The sequence below is a fragment of the Micrasema longulum genome, unplaced genomic scaffold (assembly GCF_059751315.1).
Source record: "Micrasema longulum isolate JH-2025_06_02 unplaced genomic scaffold, ASM5975131v1 h1tg000080l, whole genome shotgun sequence".
Classification (NCBI taxonomy): domain Eukaryota; kingdom Metazoa; phylum Arthropoda; class Insecta; order Trichoptera; family Brachycentridae; genus Micrasema; species Micrasema longulum.
Window position 1 is genome coordinate 472,361 of NW_028277286.1, and position 19,036 is coordinate 491,396.

The following is a 19,036-nucleotide window of genomic DNA, read 5'->3' on the forward strand; positions in this document are numbered from 1 at the left end:
ACTGATCAAATACCTATTTATCGAAATTTCTTGTCACCGCATATCCTCATAATTTATGTTATCCGAAACACAAAAATAATAATGTTAATGTAGATACATACCTAATTTTAACTAAATACAATTATTGATTTTAAACTTTCGATTGTGTTAATTTAATATATATTTATATATACGAGTATGTACTCAAATCTAGCAATAGCAAAGCATTGCCGGGTTCAATTTTAAACTTAGAAAACATTATATTGTTTTTCGTTCTGAAATATACTTTTTACTGCTCATTTCTATATTATATCAAATGGTTCGAAATTTCTTGTAGAACATTACCTCCAATCCAACTCAGTTTATGATTTTTGTCATAAACAGTAGTTTTGCTTATGACGGCCGTATAATATAGTTGTTTGATTATTTACAGCAGCGTTTTTAAACTTTTTTGAATACGCGAACCCTTATACCTTTTGCGTTTGAGGTAGGGTAGTAAAAGATGCTTCGCGACCCACCGGTTGAAAAATACGCCAAGTAGTAATCAAAATCGGCGTTTGCTGGTTTGATACGCAGATATATACTCTTCAGTTTTATAACACCACTACGTATTCCCGTATATTTATAGTTTATTCCATTGTATGATTACTTGTTTCAAAATTAAATTTATAATTATTATTAACAATAATAATTAATTGATAAACAAAAAATTCGTTCTGAAAAAGGAAAAAAAAATGTATGAAGCCTGTGTAAAAACTAAAATATGTTATATGCAACTACTACGGGGAACAGGAAATCTAAATGACATCAACAGACTACAAAGACAGCAAAATAAAATATGAAAGTTAGTATATGACCTACCCTATCTAACAGCAACTAAAGAACTTTTTAAACAAACTAAATAATTAAATGTAACTGAACTCTTTAAACTAGAATCCTTAATATGTATTCACAAATTAGCTACTGATGAAATTGTAGACGATGAATTAAAACTTGGAAACAACCGTAGTAACCATGAACACAATACGAGAACATCAGAAAAATATCATATACAAACTTTTAAAACAAGAAAAGGACAATCGAGACTAATAAACCATGGACTAAAATTATCCAATAAATTACCAGACAAAACAAAACAAAAGACCTTTATAAAAGATGTTAAAAATATTATTATTAACAGTAGAATGTGAATTTTGAAAGTAAAAATATTTTGTTAAATGTACGTAACCCGTAAAGGTTTATCAATGAAAAATTTTAATAAAAAAACAATAATTCTGAAAATAAATAAATATTAAAGACCAGCATACTTAAGTGCACTTACAAACGTGCGGATATACGATATACAATAAGATGTAATCGCGTTTAAGTGATCATATAAAACATTGCACTCTCGCAACGATCCTGTGTTGTTACATCAACTCAATTGTATAATGGCCCTCTGGTATCTTGAAGACTAAATGTAATAATACAATCGTACTACGTATATGAAAATACGCTAAGAGTGTTAGTAAGTATATGCGTAAAAATGTACCATTATGTTTTATACATAAAAAATCAAGGCACACCAACTCTTCGTTTATTACGTAAATATCATAGAATTAAGAATAGTCCAGAAGGAGCGTAGAATCGTATTTAAATACATCAGACTGTGTCCTATAATTTCCCCACTATGCCTCACTTTTGCCGCGCGCTTCACGATGCACGATCAGAAAAAATATAAATATAACACAAATGTAAGGTAAAAAAAAGCAATCTGTTAATTTCTCTAAAATTTTATTGTGCACGCGTGAATATTGATTGACACATCAGAGTAATTTAATTAATGAACTTTAAACTTAAAATATAAAACAAATTTTATTTTACGTAAAACGGATATTTTTATACCATGTAAAATAATATTTGATTTTTTAAAGATAATGTCAGTCAAATGTCCACGATAGAGTTGTTTAATCCGAGATCTAATTTTCATTAATTCTCTCATTATATGAGCAAAGTAGGGTAAAATTTTTTACTACCCTGGCAACACTAACGAAATGTTTATTTTGTTTCTTCGACAATCTTGACAGATGGAAAAATAATTCAATTTTTAAGTTATGCATTTGTTGCATACACATTCATTTGCTAATTACACATGAAATGTGGTTGCATCCTGTTTCTTTGCGATCCTAGCAGTATTTTTACACTTTAAAAGGACACAACACGGCATAGTTGAATTTAAATCAGAATTTGCGTTCTAAGCGACGTCTACAAAGAAACTAATGGGTCAAAACGTAAACCTACTAATTTATAAGTAGTTTAGTTGCCTTCTACTTGGTGTGCGTATGCGGTTTCTGGACTATTCTTAATTCTATGGTAAATATATATTATAAGTCATCATCATTATCATTTCCTTTCCGCACCTAATGGAGCATAGGGCACTGCATTGGTACACCAATCGCAGTGTATCTTGATTATTTTGTTTCATGAAGGTAAGATGATCAGTCTTACGCTTCAGGTACCAGTCCAGGGACTATGAAGTACATAATTTTACATTTTAAGTACCTAATTTTTTAAAACTAGACAAAAACATAAATTCTCACATACTATTTCAATAGTGAATTATTTATAAATCGTAAAAAATAGCAAAAAAAATATATTGGGGTAAATCGTAATAAAAAAAAAGAACGAAAATATTTACGTTTGAAAAAAATACGCAATAGTTTTTTGCTTTTTAGATTGAGAATTTTTATATCAGTAGTTGGATTTGAATATCCGGTTATTTTTAATATATATTTATTACACGTTTATAACTTTGAAATAAAACTATAATTTTTAAATAATATGTATACCTATACACAATAATTTTCTGCTCTACGTGGCTGTATAATATATTGTGTGTGCTTTTACGTTACATTCGAATTAATTACAAGCCATCAAAATGGAATGTCAATGTATAATTTTCTATGTATAAACATGTCCTCAAAAATGCCCATTGGACGTATATATAAAAAAATATGAAAACGAGCGTTTTGACACCTTCTTCTGTTTCCGTTCAATCGAGGTAACAAAGCTGCCGAAGCTGCTCGCGACACTTGCGCACTGTACGGTAAAGATACTATGAATTATTTACTAATTTCTTGTAAAATAATGAGGGAGGATAAATTAGTAATGATTTGTTGGAAATATATTTATTGTATCCTCTTGTTCGTTTCATTTGGGAAAAAAACGGACACAACTTATGTCAACACCCAATACAAACAAGTACAAGTAAAAATATTAAATAAGTATTTTTTTTTTGTAGTTTTTTTTTGTAATATAACATTGTACACTCACGAACAGGAAAGCCTTTCACTTGTTATTTTTAGTACTAGGCTATTTTTTTGCATTGATTTAAAAAAAATTAGCACATTAAAAATAAACAGAATCTCTGTCAGTCTCTTGGTATATGTAGTAAGTGGTTAGAGCATTTTATTAAAAAGGTTAGATTTCAGGCACAAAATCAACATATTCTCTGTCGGTCTCTTGGTGAATGTAGTAACTAGTTAAGGTATTTAATTAATTAGGTTAGATTTCAGGCACAAAATCAATATAATCTCTGTCGGCCTCTTGGTGAATGTAGTAACTGGTCGAGCATTTAATTAAAGAGGTTAGATTTCAGACACAAAATCAAGAATTTTTTTAAAAATTTTATTAGAGTCATTACCAGTGCCGTATGGCACACAGCGGATCTTATTGGTGCATCATTGCCGCAATTTACACCATTCATTAAATAACGGAAAATTACAAATCTTAGGCTTCAAATGGGCAGTGAAATACAGAAGTTTAAATTCACCTGATACCTGATACTTAAATACTTCACGTCGAACATACGGGAATTGATCCCGGGTCTCGGTAGCTAGACGCGTTACGCACTTCGCAACGTGACGGACAGTATAATTTATCCGTACACTTAGCTTAGTCTCTGATTCCTGTTTTTATTAATCCCCCCCTTCAATGATCAAGTGACAGCTGCCACAGGACGCGTGCGCAGTTATTTGTTTTATTAATGCTTCATCATATGTTACAAAACAGTGTACATATATATATATATATGTAGATAATACCAACATACACAAGAATAATAAAATTAGAATAAATTGAAATAAACAGACAATGAAGAACGTTCAAAATATCAATGTTTAGGCGAAAACATTATTTACTAACATTTTAAATACAGAAATATTCAAATAATAAAAAAGGCACTACTCATTTTTCATTAATTACCTGTTAACACTAATAAAACACACATTTAAATAAAATCAACTGTGTAAATTATTTTTATTAAAGCATTATGAAAATTAATTCATTAATATAAAACACAGTTTATATACAGATGTAAACACAAATAAAATACACATTTTAATAATACAAGCAATGCACATGATCAAAATTAAAATATAGTAAAAATTAAAATTAATGCATGAACATAAAACACATATAGTATGCACATGTAAACACTTATAAATTACACAAATAAAACTAGGTATTTAATTGATCAACATTAAATTATTGTAACACTTCATTCATCAATATAAAAACGCATTTCGTATGCACTTTTTAAACCTAAATAATCCAGTGTCAAAAATTTAAATCTCTGTTATTTAGTACTGTTGTACAGTCTGCACATTCTGGACACTGCAATGGATTAATTATATTTTTTTATTATTATTGTGTAAAATATTTATTTTTTTGATTTTTGTAAAAATTATTGTTATTTGCTTTCCACTTTTAAGTAAATATAAATATAAACTAATTATAAATATTTTCAATTTTGATAATTTCTAAAAAATATGGCTAAGTAAGTATAATTTTATCTCTCTTCGTGTCTCCTTCCAAACTCATTACCGTATCTCTCTTTCCTTATCTTATAGGTATGTGTATTACATGAGTATTTTTATTAATACATTAATATTTAAAAAAAAAACAAGTTATGATGTTGCGCCTTGAATCCGCAGCCTATATTATGCAGGTTTTGTGCAGATCTGTATGTAGGCTCATAATAAATGTACACTGTATGGTCAACTACAGTTGTATTATATATATAAAGATGTGCAACCGTGTGATTAATATTCAAAAGTAGATATATTTTGAATAATATGTATTACATTTACATTTACATTTCCAGTAATATTATAAGTTTTGTATGATTAGTTATTTTATGGTATGTATAATTTTTATGTGACAACATTTACAATAACAATATTATGTGGAAGCCTTTAATTGGACTTTATGATATGTATTTATGGTATAATTGATTCTTATAAATTTATAAATGTCTGTTGGCTTTCCAATGAAATAAAATAAAAAATAAATAAAAAAATAAAAAATAAATATGTACATGCTCTATCTTCCCACTAAGAAATAGCTGTAATTTGAAAATTGTTATGTGTGTTTAAATGCGTACATAAATATTTTTTTTCATGTACAAATTTTTACCAATTTTTCTTTCTGCCAGTCTTTTTTCTGGTTATCTGGAGGACATTGCTTTTATCAAAAAACCCGCCAGAGTGCACTTATTATTATACTTGAAGTGTTAAATAAATATTTTTTTCTAACAGAAATTTCGATTTTACTTTATAAACTGTTAAATATATTATCTCCGTTAAATTTCGAAATATACACATGACGTGTAGTACATGCCTCAACCTATATGAATCAAGTTAATAAAGTAACATGACATAATACTTGTTTTTAATAAAAATAAAATTATATATGTAAGACTCGATAGATAACTATTTTGATTAAAAGTATCGACGTGATTTCTTGGTCTGATTGTATTATTTCATTTATTGACCATAAAATAGAAAGTATGACTATTTTAATATATTACAAGTTGCATCTAGATAGTTATTCAAATCCATTAGATAATTATTCAACTCCAATTCAAATCAAATAAAAACAAATTTTCTTAACTAAAATAAAGTGTTTATCACACTAGATTTTACTATACACGTCTGTCCATAAATTCATATATTTGCCTGATATTCTTATCTCCTAAAAATAGTATTTAATGATAAAATTTTGTAAACGATTTACCAGTCTTGAAGATGCCTGCTTGGACATAAGCGTTCGTTGATGAATACACAAAATAATTTAACTAAACCAAGAAATTTTATTCATATTTTTATCAAAATTATTATTGTCTGGTTTCAACTAAACGATCGTTTTAACTTAACGTAAATGTATGTAGTTACACTTCTTATCGGGAAAATATAGATAAAAAATCTTTTACTGCGAAGTATTATCGGAAAGGAGTGATATATTAATCAATACGTTATTCTACACTAGGTTACTGGAAAATAGTGACAGGGAATGAATTATTTTCAATTATTAATAAAGACTAATTAGGTAGTAGTCTTATGATAATAAATGTCCTCTGACTGCGGATTAGAAATCTAAATTTCACTTCCCACTCTACAAAAACTTAATTTCAAATTTTTACCATATAGGCCAGTAAAATAATACAAAAAAAAACACCTAAAATCGCAAAACAGTTGCAGTTTTTCACGGATTACGCAGCTAGCACAACTTTTTTTTGCTTACAAAACGTAGTTTCGCACTCCCCTAATGGGTCCAAACAACATACCAAAAATGCAGCTTTACATCGCGTTTTGCGGTTTTAATGTAGAATTTGACTGGCCTAATAGTAACCTATGATTAGTTGTTAACGGCCGAAAATTGAAATATTTTAATAAATAACGAACACCCAAAACTTTATTTAAAAAAAAAGTCAATTCCTTTTAAAAAAAAAATTTTTAACTACATAGACAATATATAGGTAATACAAATAAATTATGAGTACCCTATCTTGTCTCGAACAATAAATAGTTGAAACGGAAAATAATGCCTTAGTCAAAGGTTATAGAAGATAAATAATATAGCTCGAGGTATAAACAGTTCAACATTTCAGAAAAATTGCATTTGAGGTAGTAACACAAGCGCGTTAAGTTATTTTGCGACATTATAATTTAAAATGTCCGTCGTGAAAACTGAGCAAGGCCTTTTAAAAGGAGAAAAAGCCTCAAGCTCTTGCGGTGACGTATACCATCGGTTCCTTGGGATTCCTTATGCTGAACCTCCTGTCGGAGCATTAAGGTTTAAAGTAAGTTTAAATAGTTGTAAAGGCTCACTCAGTTTTAAATGTTACTAGATTAGTTTGTTCGAATTGATTAACTTCCAGAAGTTACAATGTCTATATCAGTTCAGTTGGTTTTCATAGCAGTATTTGCTATTGTCAGCTGAAACAAGTTGGAAATGGATCGTCGTGCCATTCATTTTATTAAACACTGCGACTTACACAGTCAAAAACAACTGATTGAGAAGAGGAAGAAATGTTAATTAGCTTCTTTTTGCCTTCGCCACGTGTTTTTTTGTTTGTTTTTTTGTTTTATTGTTTTTGTTGTTGTCAGACTTGTGGTGTAATGGTCAGCGCATTTGCCTACCATGCAAGAGATCTCGGGTTTGATTCCTGACATGGTGTATATAAAATATTTATTTAAAAGGATGTTTCTACACTAAAATATTTCATAGTCCGTGGACTGGTGCCTTAAGCGTAAGACTGATAAGCTTATCTTCATGTAATAAAAATGATCAAGATGCGCTGCGATTGGTGTAACAATGCAGTGCCCTATGCATCATTAGGTGAGAAAAGGAAATGATTATGATTATTGCTACTTTTTGCAGCCCCCAGTGCCATTCAAAGAATGGAATGATGTCAAAGATGCAACACGTGATGCAGATATATGTTCTCAAATTCAAGTTTTATCTACTCAGTATACAGGAGCAGAAGACTGCCTATACCTTAATGTTTACACAAAAAAGTTGCCAACAGATGATAATTTTACTACTCCTAAGCCCGTCATTGTATATATCCACGGTGGAGGGTTTTCTTCTGGTTCTGGAAACTCCGATTTCTTTTCTCCGGATTATTTAATCCAGCATGATGTTTTGCTTGTTTCTATCAACTACCGATTAGGAGCATTAGGATTCCTGTGCCTCGATATTCCAGATGCACCTGGAAACATGGGTCTGAGAGACCAAAATTTGGCGTTTCAATGGATTAAACAGAATATCAAATACTTTGGAGGTGACGAAAATAATGTAACAGCGATGGGATTAAGTGTTGGAGCCTCTGCAATAGAACATCACATGATATCTCCTATGTCAAAAGGCCTCTTTAACAAAGCAATTTTGCAATCAGGGTCTATTTTCTGCCCTTGGGCACTAACAGAAAATCCGATCGATCACGCAAAAGCGTTGGTGAAAGAACTCGGTGGTACGGATACAAATAATGAAGAAATGTTGAAATTTTTAAAAACAGTTGAAGTGAAAGATCTTTCACGTGCCGCGTACAAAATTAAAGACGATATAAAAACAGGAAAATATTTTACTTTTGTTCCAGTTGTTGAAAAATCTTTTCCAAATCTCCAACCGTTTTTATCCGAACACCCGTTGAAACTCATAGCATCTGGAAATTCGATGAAAATTTCAACACTAAGCGGAGTATCTGAGAAAGAAGGAACCGTATTAAAATATATGTACGGGTCCGAAGATATTCAAAATTTAAAGTATCAAAGATTTATAGATTACATCCCGAAGAAATTCATTAAAGATTTTGAAACTACTGATGATACTTTGAGGCGTTTATACAAACGAATGTTTGATGATAAAAACTCTGAAGACACCGTCAACAATTTTATTTCAGATATTCAAGTGATCGGACCGGTGCATAAATCTTTAAAAATGAAGACCGGAGTCAACGATCATTATTTTTATTTATTTTCTTACGATGGGTGCATAAATACTTTTAAGACTATTATGAATATCAAGGAGAAGGGGGCTTCTCATTGCGACGAAACCTCATACTTGACTTCAACTTCTTTTGTGAGGGAGTCTCGCGCTACTCCGAAAGACCTGCTAACAAGAAATCGGATGACGAAGATGTGGACAGATTTTGCTAAATTCGGGTAAATACAATAATTACGAATTTAAAAAAAATACTTTTTGAAAGTTTTTTGAAAAAACTAAGATAGTTTGTTTTCAGGAACCCAACCCCCGAGAAAACTGACCTTATTAAACAAATTTGGAGACCAGTAACTGCTGAGAAGTTATATATATTTGATATTGGTGAAGAACTCGTTATGAGAAGTGATTTATGGCTAGAGAGAATGAGTCTTTGGCAAAGTTTTCTTAGTGAGATTTGAAAAAAGATCTAGCTAGCCTAGTTTCTTCATGAAGAATTGTTAGGGGATAAATATGAAAACTATCACAAACCTACTTTTGATTATTTACCCTTCTACAATAAGTATCCGCTAAAATGTTATTTAGGCATAACACTTATTGTGCAATTTTACGTGTATCTAAAGATAAAGTCATTCTTAAAAACAATAAGGAATACTTTTAAAAAACTATCAGCCAAATGATTAACATTAGTCTTATACACGGAGTATTTCCTGGCATCCTAAAACATTAAATTGTAAAAACCACCTTTAAGACAGGTAACAAAATCTGAATATTGAATTACAGAACTATTTTCCTGCCATGTTTTTTACCAAAAAATAAAAATAAAAAAGTCTAAAAAGGATTAGTAAGGTACCTTAAAAGACACTCCATAATCTCAAAAAACCTATTGGGTTTAGAGCGGGTATTGATATAAACCACGCTATAAGTAAACTTACTAACTACATTGTCGACAGTATTGGTAACAGCAAAAAAATTATATCAATTTTAATAAATCTTGCAATGGCATAATAAACGAATAAACTCTTTACACTCCAAAACAAAATGTATGGTGTACCACAGGAAAGCGTTTTGGGACCAGCACTGTTTCTGCTGTACATTAAGAACCTTTTTTTACATTCATCCACTTGAAATGTAAATATTATTAATATTCTGGCACATTTTTTTCAAGTTATATTTAGTTTTATTTACATTGTGGGAGCCTGAGAGTGAGAGACGAAAACGTGTAGGTGTCTATGTCCACAGTACCCAATGAACCTATATCAAGACACGCAACAAGTCACTCGCCCTTCTTTGTCAACGCCAGCATTTAAATTCAGTTCATAAAATTCTTTGTAACATTTGTGAAACCACTGTATTTTCGTGTGTTAAATAAACCAAAAATTGTAAGTTACTTCGAATCCTTTATTTATACATTGAGGTTAAACCTGTTTAATCCGCTAAATCCATCTGATCATATTTTTGCATGAACTACAAACTACTGCAAACTAGTATATGTATATGTATTAGTATATATATACCTCTACAACATCAGTATTTCATAGTTCTACTACATTAGGAGAGTACTGGAGTGCATTACTAATCTACTAATAATAATCTAATGCAATTTAGTATTCCATTAATGTAGTGGGACTATGAAATATTGATATAAAAATCACCCGTTTAAAAAATACTGCACCCCGAGAATCGAACCCGAGACCTCAGGCATGCTAGTAGTCCGTGGTGAACTGTAACTTTTTTAATAGGTAAGCTATATATTTTTTCATAATTTGTTTCTGCCTGTACCATACATACAAACATCCATATAAGTAATAAAGTATATATCAGGGGCGTGAGGTGGGGTTTTTGGTTAGGGAAGCAATTAATGTATAAGTAATTGGTTTATAATAACATACACTGCGATTAAGAAATTAAAGACAAACTTAATATTATATACAAATGATTAGAAATAGTAACAATAATTTTACATATCTAGTTATAAATGTAATAACAAATCAACCAACTTCACTTTAATATATACATTAATAAATAACTGCGAAGTATTTTGTGGCATTATATTTTCTTTGACTAAAATGCAGTGAAACCAAAATAGATATTATCTTATTCAAAAACATGACTTTTCAACTAAAAGGAATTGGTCATTATTTGAACCCAAAAAACAACATATGTAGTGGATAATATTTTTTTTTCTTAAAACAAATCAACATTATATTTATGTAATGTTTGAATTAAATTCTACATTTTATTTTGTATTTCTACTCTACCACAAAATAATAATTATACTATTATGTTCAGCGCCAAAATACTAAAATCACACCTGTGCTTCGCGGCGTTGCGTTCGCATCGCATCTAAACTATATGGAAAATAATGTATTTGTATGTTTCGACTACTTCCGTTGCCTATTGAGAATTTCAATCTGCGCCTGCGCCCGGACTGCGGGTTCAGTACGGCGCTAGAACGGAATTTCGAATTTGCTTCCATCGCGATTGTTCTTTATATCGATACCCAGCCAGCCAGTAGCAAGTACGCGCCGATCAGGCGATCAGTACGCGCATGTCAGCTCTGGTTAATGAATGTGCCGGGAGGTTATGTTGCTTTTTATCATTTTTTATAAGGCGATAATAAAATTCCTCCTCAATTTATCGCGATTATTGATAAAATAATTTTCACATTATTTGTTTATAGTGATCTTAATGTTAGATATTATGCATGATAATTAATTTATTTAACATGCTATTTTATAAACATTATTGGTCTACATTTAGGGGAACCAATGCTTCTATGCATTCTATGAACGGACCGCGCATAGTAAATTTAAACGTAGTTATTCAGAAAGCAGCCAGCCATAGAAAAGTGAAACTGAGATAATAGCCCATTTGTGAAAATAGTGAATAATCAAATTTACACAACAGTTGGAATGTTTTTGACTTTGACAAACGATTAAGAATGAATAATTTTTATTTTTTATTTTACAAACAGGAATCTAATTATGTATTTGACCAGTTTTAATGATTTTTTAGGTACAGTAAGATTTTTTTAGTGCTGCGAGTGTTTCTGCAAATTGAGAAATGCAGTTTTTGTGATCGACACCATTTTCAGAAGGTGGTTATTAGATCATTTTGTGTGAAAGCGGTCTGGCTGTTTTTAGCAGAACATAGAATTAACCTTGCTGCATCCGATAAAATCAATATCGCATTTTTTCAAAATCATGGAAGTGAAAATTAAGTAAACACATTATTGTAAGACGTCACTTCCAATAAACATGTAAACAAAAATATTTTTTTTCTTTTACGTAATGGGAAACCTTAAAACATATTTTTTTCTTAATAAACTTTTTTGAAAAACAATGATATTTATTAGACACATTCGCAATAACATTGCAACAACAATGTTACACCGCCACGTGACCGTCGCCGTCCTCTTCGTTCCACATAAAAATTAAAAATACGGTTTTGTTAAGCCCGGGTGTTCTGTGCTTAAATTCACCACTTTTATTGGGCCTCCTGGCCTGTTGTGGTGCAAAAAAACCACAATTATTCATATTTAATATAAAATGTTTAAATGTGAAAAACACCAATTAAGTTAAGTATTTAAAGTGAGGAAAATTTTTTAATGAATTTTTTCATTTTTTTTATTTTTCAAAAATATTTACAAAATAGTCTTAACCTACATTGATAACAATTTTACTTGAAAAACGTTAAATATTACATTATCAAAAATTAAAAACTATCACTAATACAAAAATCTTTTTTCTATTAACCTTAATTTGAGCGAACATCTAACTGATTTATTTATCCGGCATTTTTAATATTGTTTGGCAACATGTCAAATATTTTAAGTATACTGTATTGCAGTGTCCTTTTGCCATATTTATTGCAACATTTAGGAACAGCTTGCCCTTCCATACTAGTAAACCTGGTGTAATCATGTACCAACTTGTGTTTATACTCGGAGTGCGACGCATGCTGACAAATTAATTTGTACCAAATTCGTTAACGTTTTAAAAACACTCGTCCAGGGTTTTGATTTTATTTCAAATAAAAACTGTATTCCTCATTCCCCCTGGACTCGGGATTATAATAATATGCTACCGTAACGGGCACATACTTATTTTATTGTCAAGGACAGTGTTTGTGACTAAGTAGCTACGAATGTAGAATTATTTAGTGCTTAATCTGTGGTTCCAGCAAGTCGTCATCATCAGCAAATTGAAGCATATTGAACATCTGACGCGTCATTCATCATACATCCCACTTCCCCTCCAAGGGATCCCCCCCTGGCCCACGGAGGGTCAGCGGGGCGCCCCCAGAACTGATTGACCCCTCGTCCGGTGTCACGGACCCTACTCTTAAGACTTAGCTTCATTGGCTATGCTTCATCGTAATACATAATCATCAGAATGATTATTACACTGAGATGATAAGAGACTTACCGATATTTGTCGACAGAAGTTGAACAGATGGTAATTTTTCCCTGACGCTACAAATTTGTCCTGGTGTAAAATAACTCATATATCTTTTATACGAGAATGAATTTAATACAACTAATTTATTATATAACCTAGCCATTTTGAAGTAATTTATTTAAACATCACTCCTGAGAATCAGTTTTTCGTAAAGCTGACACCCGTTTGGTTGTTTAAATTTACTACTCCTTTACAAACTTTAATATTATAATTATGATAGCAATTCATTTATTTTTGCTTCAATATTGATATTGTTTGATTATAATGTTGGTTTTTCATTAATTTTTGTAATTATATCACAAGCCGAGGCTGCGATTCTCGACCTGAATACCCACGCCCATTGTTGTACTGTATATTATATTTACACATATGTATATTATATTGCCAACTTCATGATTGATAATCCTAGAATGATTTTTGTTAATATGAGCGGCTCTATAGCGGGAGCGCGTTATTCTTCTGAGTTTATTTATTTTATTTTATAAATTAATTCCATAAAAATTAGTATACACATTAAATAACAGAGAATCTATATAAAACGAATGAATAGAAAATGAAAACGGAGTGTTCTCTGTTTTATGATAGTCTCCATCTAACATGGCTCAGCCTGTTCTAAGATGAAGATTTTTTATCTTTTAGAGCAAAAAAAACAAATTAATACTACTTAATTATAAATGCCTAGCTAATCAAATGTAAGAAATTAAAAATCGTTTTTATACTAATACAAAGTATATACAAGTAAATGTGCCAAAAATACATGTTACTTAAACATAAATAATAAAGTACAATATATAATAAAAAAACAAATATAAAGTAATGAAATACATAAAAATATAAATAATATGTGTACCAATTATATAAAGTACTACGTTTTTTGATCTACATATATTTTTTTTAAAAAACCTCTCTACTTTATTTATATGTGCAGTTATTTTTATTTTAGTTTGTAACACTATTTTTTTATGCATGAAGATTAGAAAAAAATATCTCTATATCTATGTTCAGGAATCAAAGGGTCAATAAAGGTTTTATTCCGTGTCTAGATGGATAAAGAATACAGTTCTGTTTGTAAAATAGACCAAAAACTCAGGTCGAGCGTTTAGAGATAATGACTACTCTCAGGTAAAAATCCTAAAAAGGAAATCGAGTGGAAATATGCACGCCTCGTAGTGTAATGTTTGACACGTTCACTAACTATAATTGAGATCCCGGATTCGTTTTATGGCAGGGTCAAGTCGAGATCAAGTTTTATTCTGTTTTTCACAATTGTAGTGCAATTTAAGCATTTTTCATCTTACACGTTTGTATATTTCTGCGCAGCATCACGCTAGATTACGATAAAATTACGTTAGAGAATGAAGGCTTCAAAAACACTTGCCAACAAATTGGAAAGCTATTTTCTTAATTATATAATATCGTTTTTGGTAGTGTTCATCATTGACGAAGGCAGATGAAAATTTTATGCAATATTTTAATGAAAATTAGCTGACTACTCGTAAAGTGAATGTATCGACAAACATCGGTAAATCTCTTACAGTCTCATCATTGGAATCGAAGATTTAATTGATACAAGCGTCTTGCGTCACCATTCACCATTTTCGAAGTGTTAAATTGTGTTAGGAAATTAGTAACAATTCCAAATATTATGCTTCATTATTCAGAGAAGTTTGTCTTTTCCAAATACGTACGCAACGAATATTTGAAAATTTTCGTTGCTTTAGTATAATGTGCTTTGTATATCAACTTATACTTACAATATTTTTAATTTAAATTATTTTTTTTTTTATTTGTTCACTCAAAGATACATATTAGAGTATCAAATAAGTCCATTGCCTATACACGTTTGGGTGCAAATAAGGAAATAAAAATTATGATCAGTAATTAATTGTTTATGACGATCTTTAGGGTTTATTCGCCCGAACTAAGGGACGTGGGATTGAGGTAGAATGAGGCGAAAGTGCTGGCTAGCGATTGGGACTCTCTGGTAACATCCACATGCTCATGTCTGGAAATATCCTTAGCAGTGAGTATGGAAAAAAAAGGAAAACTGGTATTGGATCATAAACTTTCTTTCTTATGTTTGAAGAAAAATGTTTTCGCTGATAAAAAGTTATTAATATTTAAAGCATTTAGTTTGTGGTCAAATATGTCACTAGATGTCATTGAATATTTGTGTATAACCATTTACCGACTTTTCTATGTCTACCGGTTTCGAAACGAACCCATCTTTTCGTCAGGGCATCAATTAAACTAACAAGCAAAACCCACTTTACACCTTCACCATGGTTGTTGCACGAAAATATAAAACCAACACGACATGCATTTTAATAAGCAATCCTTACATGCATTGATTAGGTTATGAAAATATTTTATGTTGGGGGAGAAATAGTTGAAAAAAGAAGGAGGGGTTGAAGGGTGGGGCGTAGAAAGGAGGGCGGTTCAATAACATCTAGAAAAATATTTTCATTTGACTAATTACTATATCCTGTTGGAAATTAGTTTATGAATGAATTAAGATAAGAACTTGCAGCTTGCAGTATGATCCTGATTACGGCTATTGTATCCAATAATTACTGAAGACGCAAAGAAACATTGTCTTGTTATTACCACCAGTCAATGGAGCACGCTTTGTCTCTTTTTATAAACAATTAAAGTAACAGCAAAAGAATGAATCCTTCTTTACAGTGGTTGAAGAGATTACGAAATAATTTAAAATAGATCTACTTAAAATACCAGCTTATGATATGTACACATTGAGTAATTTTGTTATATTTTTTATTTATTTTGTGATTAATCCCTCTTCACACCCGTTTGCCTTCCGCCGTCTTGAAAGGCCGTCGATGACGATATTTTGGGTTTATTCAGCGGAACTAAGGGATGCGGGATTGACGTGGGAGGAGGCTAAAATGCTGACTGGCGATGGGGTTTTCTGAAGGGGTCTTATGAGGTCTATGTGCTCCACATAGGAGCGGATGTATAAAAAATAAGAAAAAAGAAAGTTTAAAACAAGGTAGTCATATTTAAAAAAAAACAGTACATACGATGTATAATAACAAAAAATATCAATGCCAATTATTACGAGTTTCACAAACGAGAAGTATTTAACATAGACTTTAAGAATGTCGCCCACAGGGTGAGAATGAATGTTAACAACGTAGGACGAATACAACGAAGAAAGACGTGCCATGATCAGATAAAGAAGTATGAAGACTATTCTTATTTTCATAGTTTAACTTCTCTTACTAAACGTAGAACCATTTCTGATCTGTCTTTCCTCTACAAAATTTTAAACAATTTTATCGATAGTCTATATCTCTTGAAGCGTATTTCAATCAATTGTCCCGTAAAGTCAACACGATAAGTTCATTTTTTATAATTCATTGCCCAAAAAAATTATATTAAAAACTAGTTTATTTATAGTAGATTCTCCAAATTTAATAAACTTTGTCTCCATTTAGATATTTTTAATACAAAATATTGTGACTTCAAAAAAAAACTTTTTTAAACACTGTAAAATGAAACATTTGTTAGTGTGTAATAAGTTTATATTCATTTAAATATGTTTATAAATTTTTGAATTTTTTATTTTATTTTATTTATTCATATTTTTCGCTTACAAACTATAAATTAATAATAAAAATAATGTGACCTCACTGGGGTTTCCCGTGCCGAGGACACTTAACAATTTAGTTTTTTTTTATTACATTTGAGAATAAACAAAGAAGACTCACTTAAAAAACAAACATAATTAACAAATATTCAGACAGTTTTAAAAACAAGGTATTTATATACATCTATATTATTTATATTACAAAACACACAATGAAAACAACAAAAACCTAACATAAGCCATACAGTTGTGGAGCAGTTGATTCAGCATTGGTATGGGCGAATGAGACAATCCATTTTACTTCTACCTAGCTCCACTATCCATTTTTTTATAGCCTTTTTAAACATTTTCTCATTACTAATTGCTTTAATAGATAGTGGAAGTAGGTTATAGATTTTAATTGAATAATACTCAAAATCCCTTTGTCTGAAAGTGGTATTAGTTTGTATTTGTTTAAGATGTTTATGTGTTGAGGATCTAATGATTATATTATTTGTATGTGATGTATTGTGGGGGTTATGTCTTTCATTTGAGTAAGAGTAGTGTTTGAATCTATAAGTGAGTATTGTTTTAGCGTATAATTGTTTTTGTGTCATAAGTTGTGATTTATGGAATATTTCTTCAGTAGATGTCTGTATCGGGACTCTGAGTATTATTTTAATGATGGATTTTTGTGCAACCAATATACTATTTAAAACTGTTATTCATCAACTATATTATGAAAATCCCTCTCCTCCACTCCTCCACTCTATTTCCTCATACCTTAACCTTCTTACGAGCTCTTTTTTTAACTTTTTTCTCATTTCTTACATAATGTATTATTTTTTTCTTTACTGTGTAACATGTTCTCTCATTATATTTGTGAAAAAAAATTACTGGATGTATGTGCTATTTTTTATATTTTGTATTCTTATAAAACAACTGTTGTTTTTCCTTAATAAATAAAAATAAAATAAAAGAAAATAAAAAACCAAAATCTTATGTCTGGTCGATGCGGAAGAGACTAGGAATAAATGGCAGTATAGACCTGTAAGGGGATCCATCCTCTTTACCTACCCCTACGGGAAAATGACGTGATGGACTACCTACTACTAAGTAGTGGTGGTAGCCCACGTCCATGGAGATTGCAGTAACAGGAATTATCTATAATATTCACTACAGTAAAATGATTTATCAGCACATCACATTAATATTTTAAACAACTAGTCAAAAAATGTAAGAAATGTTAAAAATGAAGTATTTTCAGACGATTTCTTTACCTTTCCCTTACTGTCCCAAAAAATTCGCGCGTTATGGTGCTGTGAAATCATGATACATGCAAAAAATAAAACATTGATGGAGAACATTTAAGAAAAGGTAATATAGAAGTCTACGCATCTACAGGGCTTACGACCTGTCAATGGCTGGTTTAAGTGGCCACTTTACACACTGTGTAACGTTCACCATTCTGCCTAAATTTGAACATCTATATTCCTTCGATTCTTTCATCTGTTGATGTTTGTAAAGTTAAAGAGCTGAAACCTTTATTTACGGCGGACAAATCTGCGCTGGCGAATGTGTAACTATTTACATATTTGCTGTTAGTTTATTATATTTATGGAGATATTAAAGTTATAAGAAGCAAAGTGTACTAGCTACACATCACCGGGAGGGAGAGTTAAGTAGACAGAACACATTTTTTTGTAAACAAAAGTAAGTCACCCAGACTTTTGAATTAAATTTCGTTTTGAGTCATCCATTTCCAGCTCTAAAAATAAAAATAGTGGGTTGGTTTTTGTGATCTTGCTGAACTTACATCCTCTAGATTTAAAGACAATGTCACTTGAACTTGGCACTCGGGGTTAATTGTGCTGACTTAAACGGCGGATAGAGTGCCCTCTCCTCACTCTGCACATGTCCTCCGTTCTCTGATTGAGGCGGCTAATTAATTTTATAGTGGGTTTTGAGAAAATATACAAGTGATATAAATGATTGCTAATTTTATTATATTTCATTAGCGTGTAAAATTCATCGGGATGAAATGCTATTGCTATTATTGCACAGTTTTGCATGGTAATTTTACTAGTGATTTCTTAGAACTCTTGAAATCTTGTTTACCCCTGTGTCGATTTTGAAAGTTTTTTCTACGTTGTTCTTATTTCGTAAAATTTCTTCTTTCATCTTAGATAGGAAGGTTACCAAATTTTTTAAATTTTCTTTTGGGACCTCCCAGTTGTTTGCCTTA

At 30.7% G+C, this 19,036-nt stretch overlaps 1 protein-coding gene and 1 long non-coding RNA gene across 2 annotated transcripts in view; one reads left to right on the forward strand and one right to left on the reverse strand.

Annotated features, from left to right (window-relative positions):
* LOC148284896 (uncharacterized) overlaps positions 1 to 19,036 on the reverse strand; it is a 78,431-nt gene that overhangs the window by 25,432 nt on the left and 33,963 nt on the right. The window lies entirely within an intron of this gene.
* LOC148284897 (carboxylic ester hydrolase-like) lies at positions 6,915 to 10,126 on the forward strand. Its single transcript, XM_088233257.1, has 3 exons — positions 6,915 to 7,099; positions 7,681 to 8,963; positions 9,041 to 10,126. The coding sequence occupies exons 1-3, from the start codon at positions 6,971 to 6,973 to the stop codon at positions 9,198 to 9,200; spliced, it is 1,572 nt and encodes a 523-aa protein (XP_088089383.1). The 5' UTR covers positions 6,915 to 6,970; the 3' UTR covers positions 9,201 to 10,126.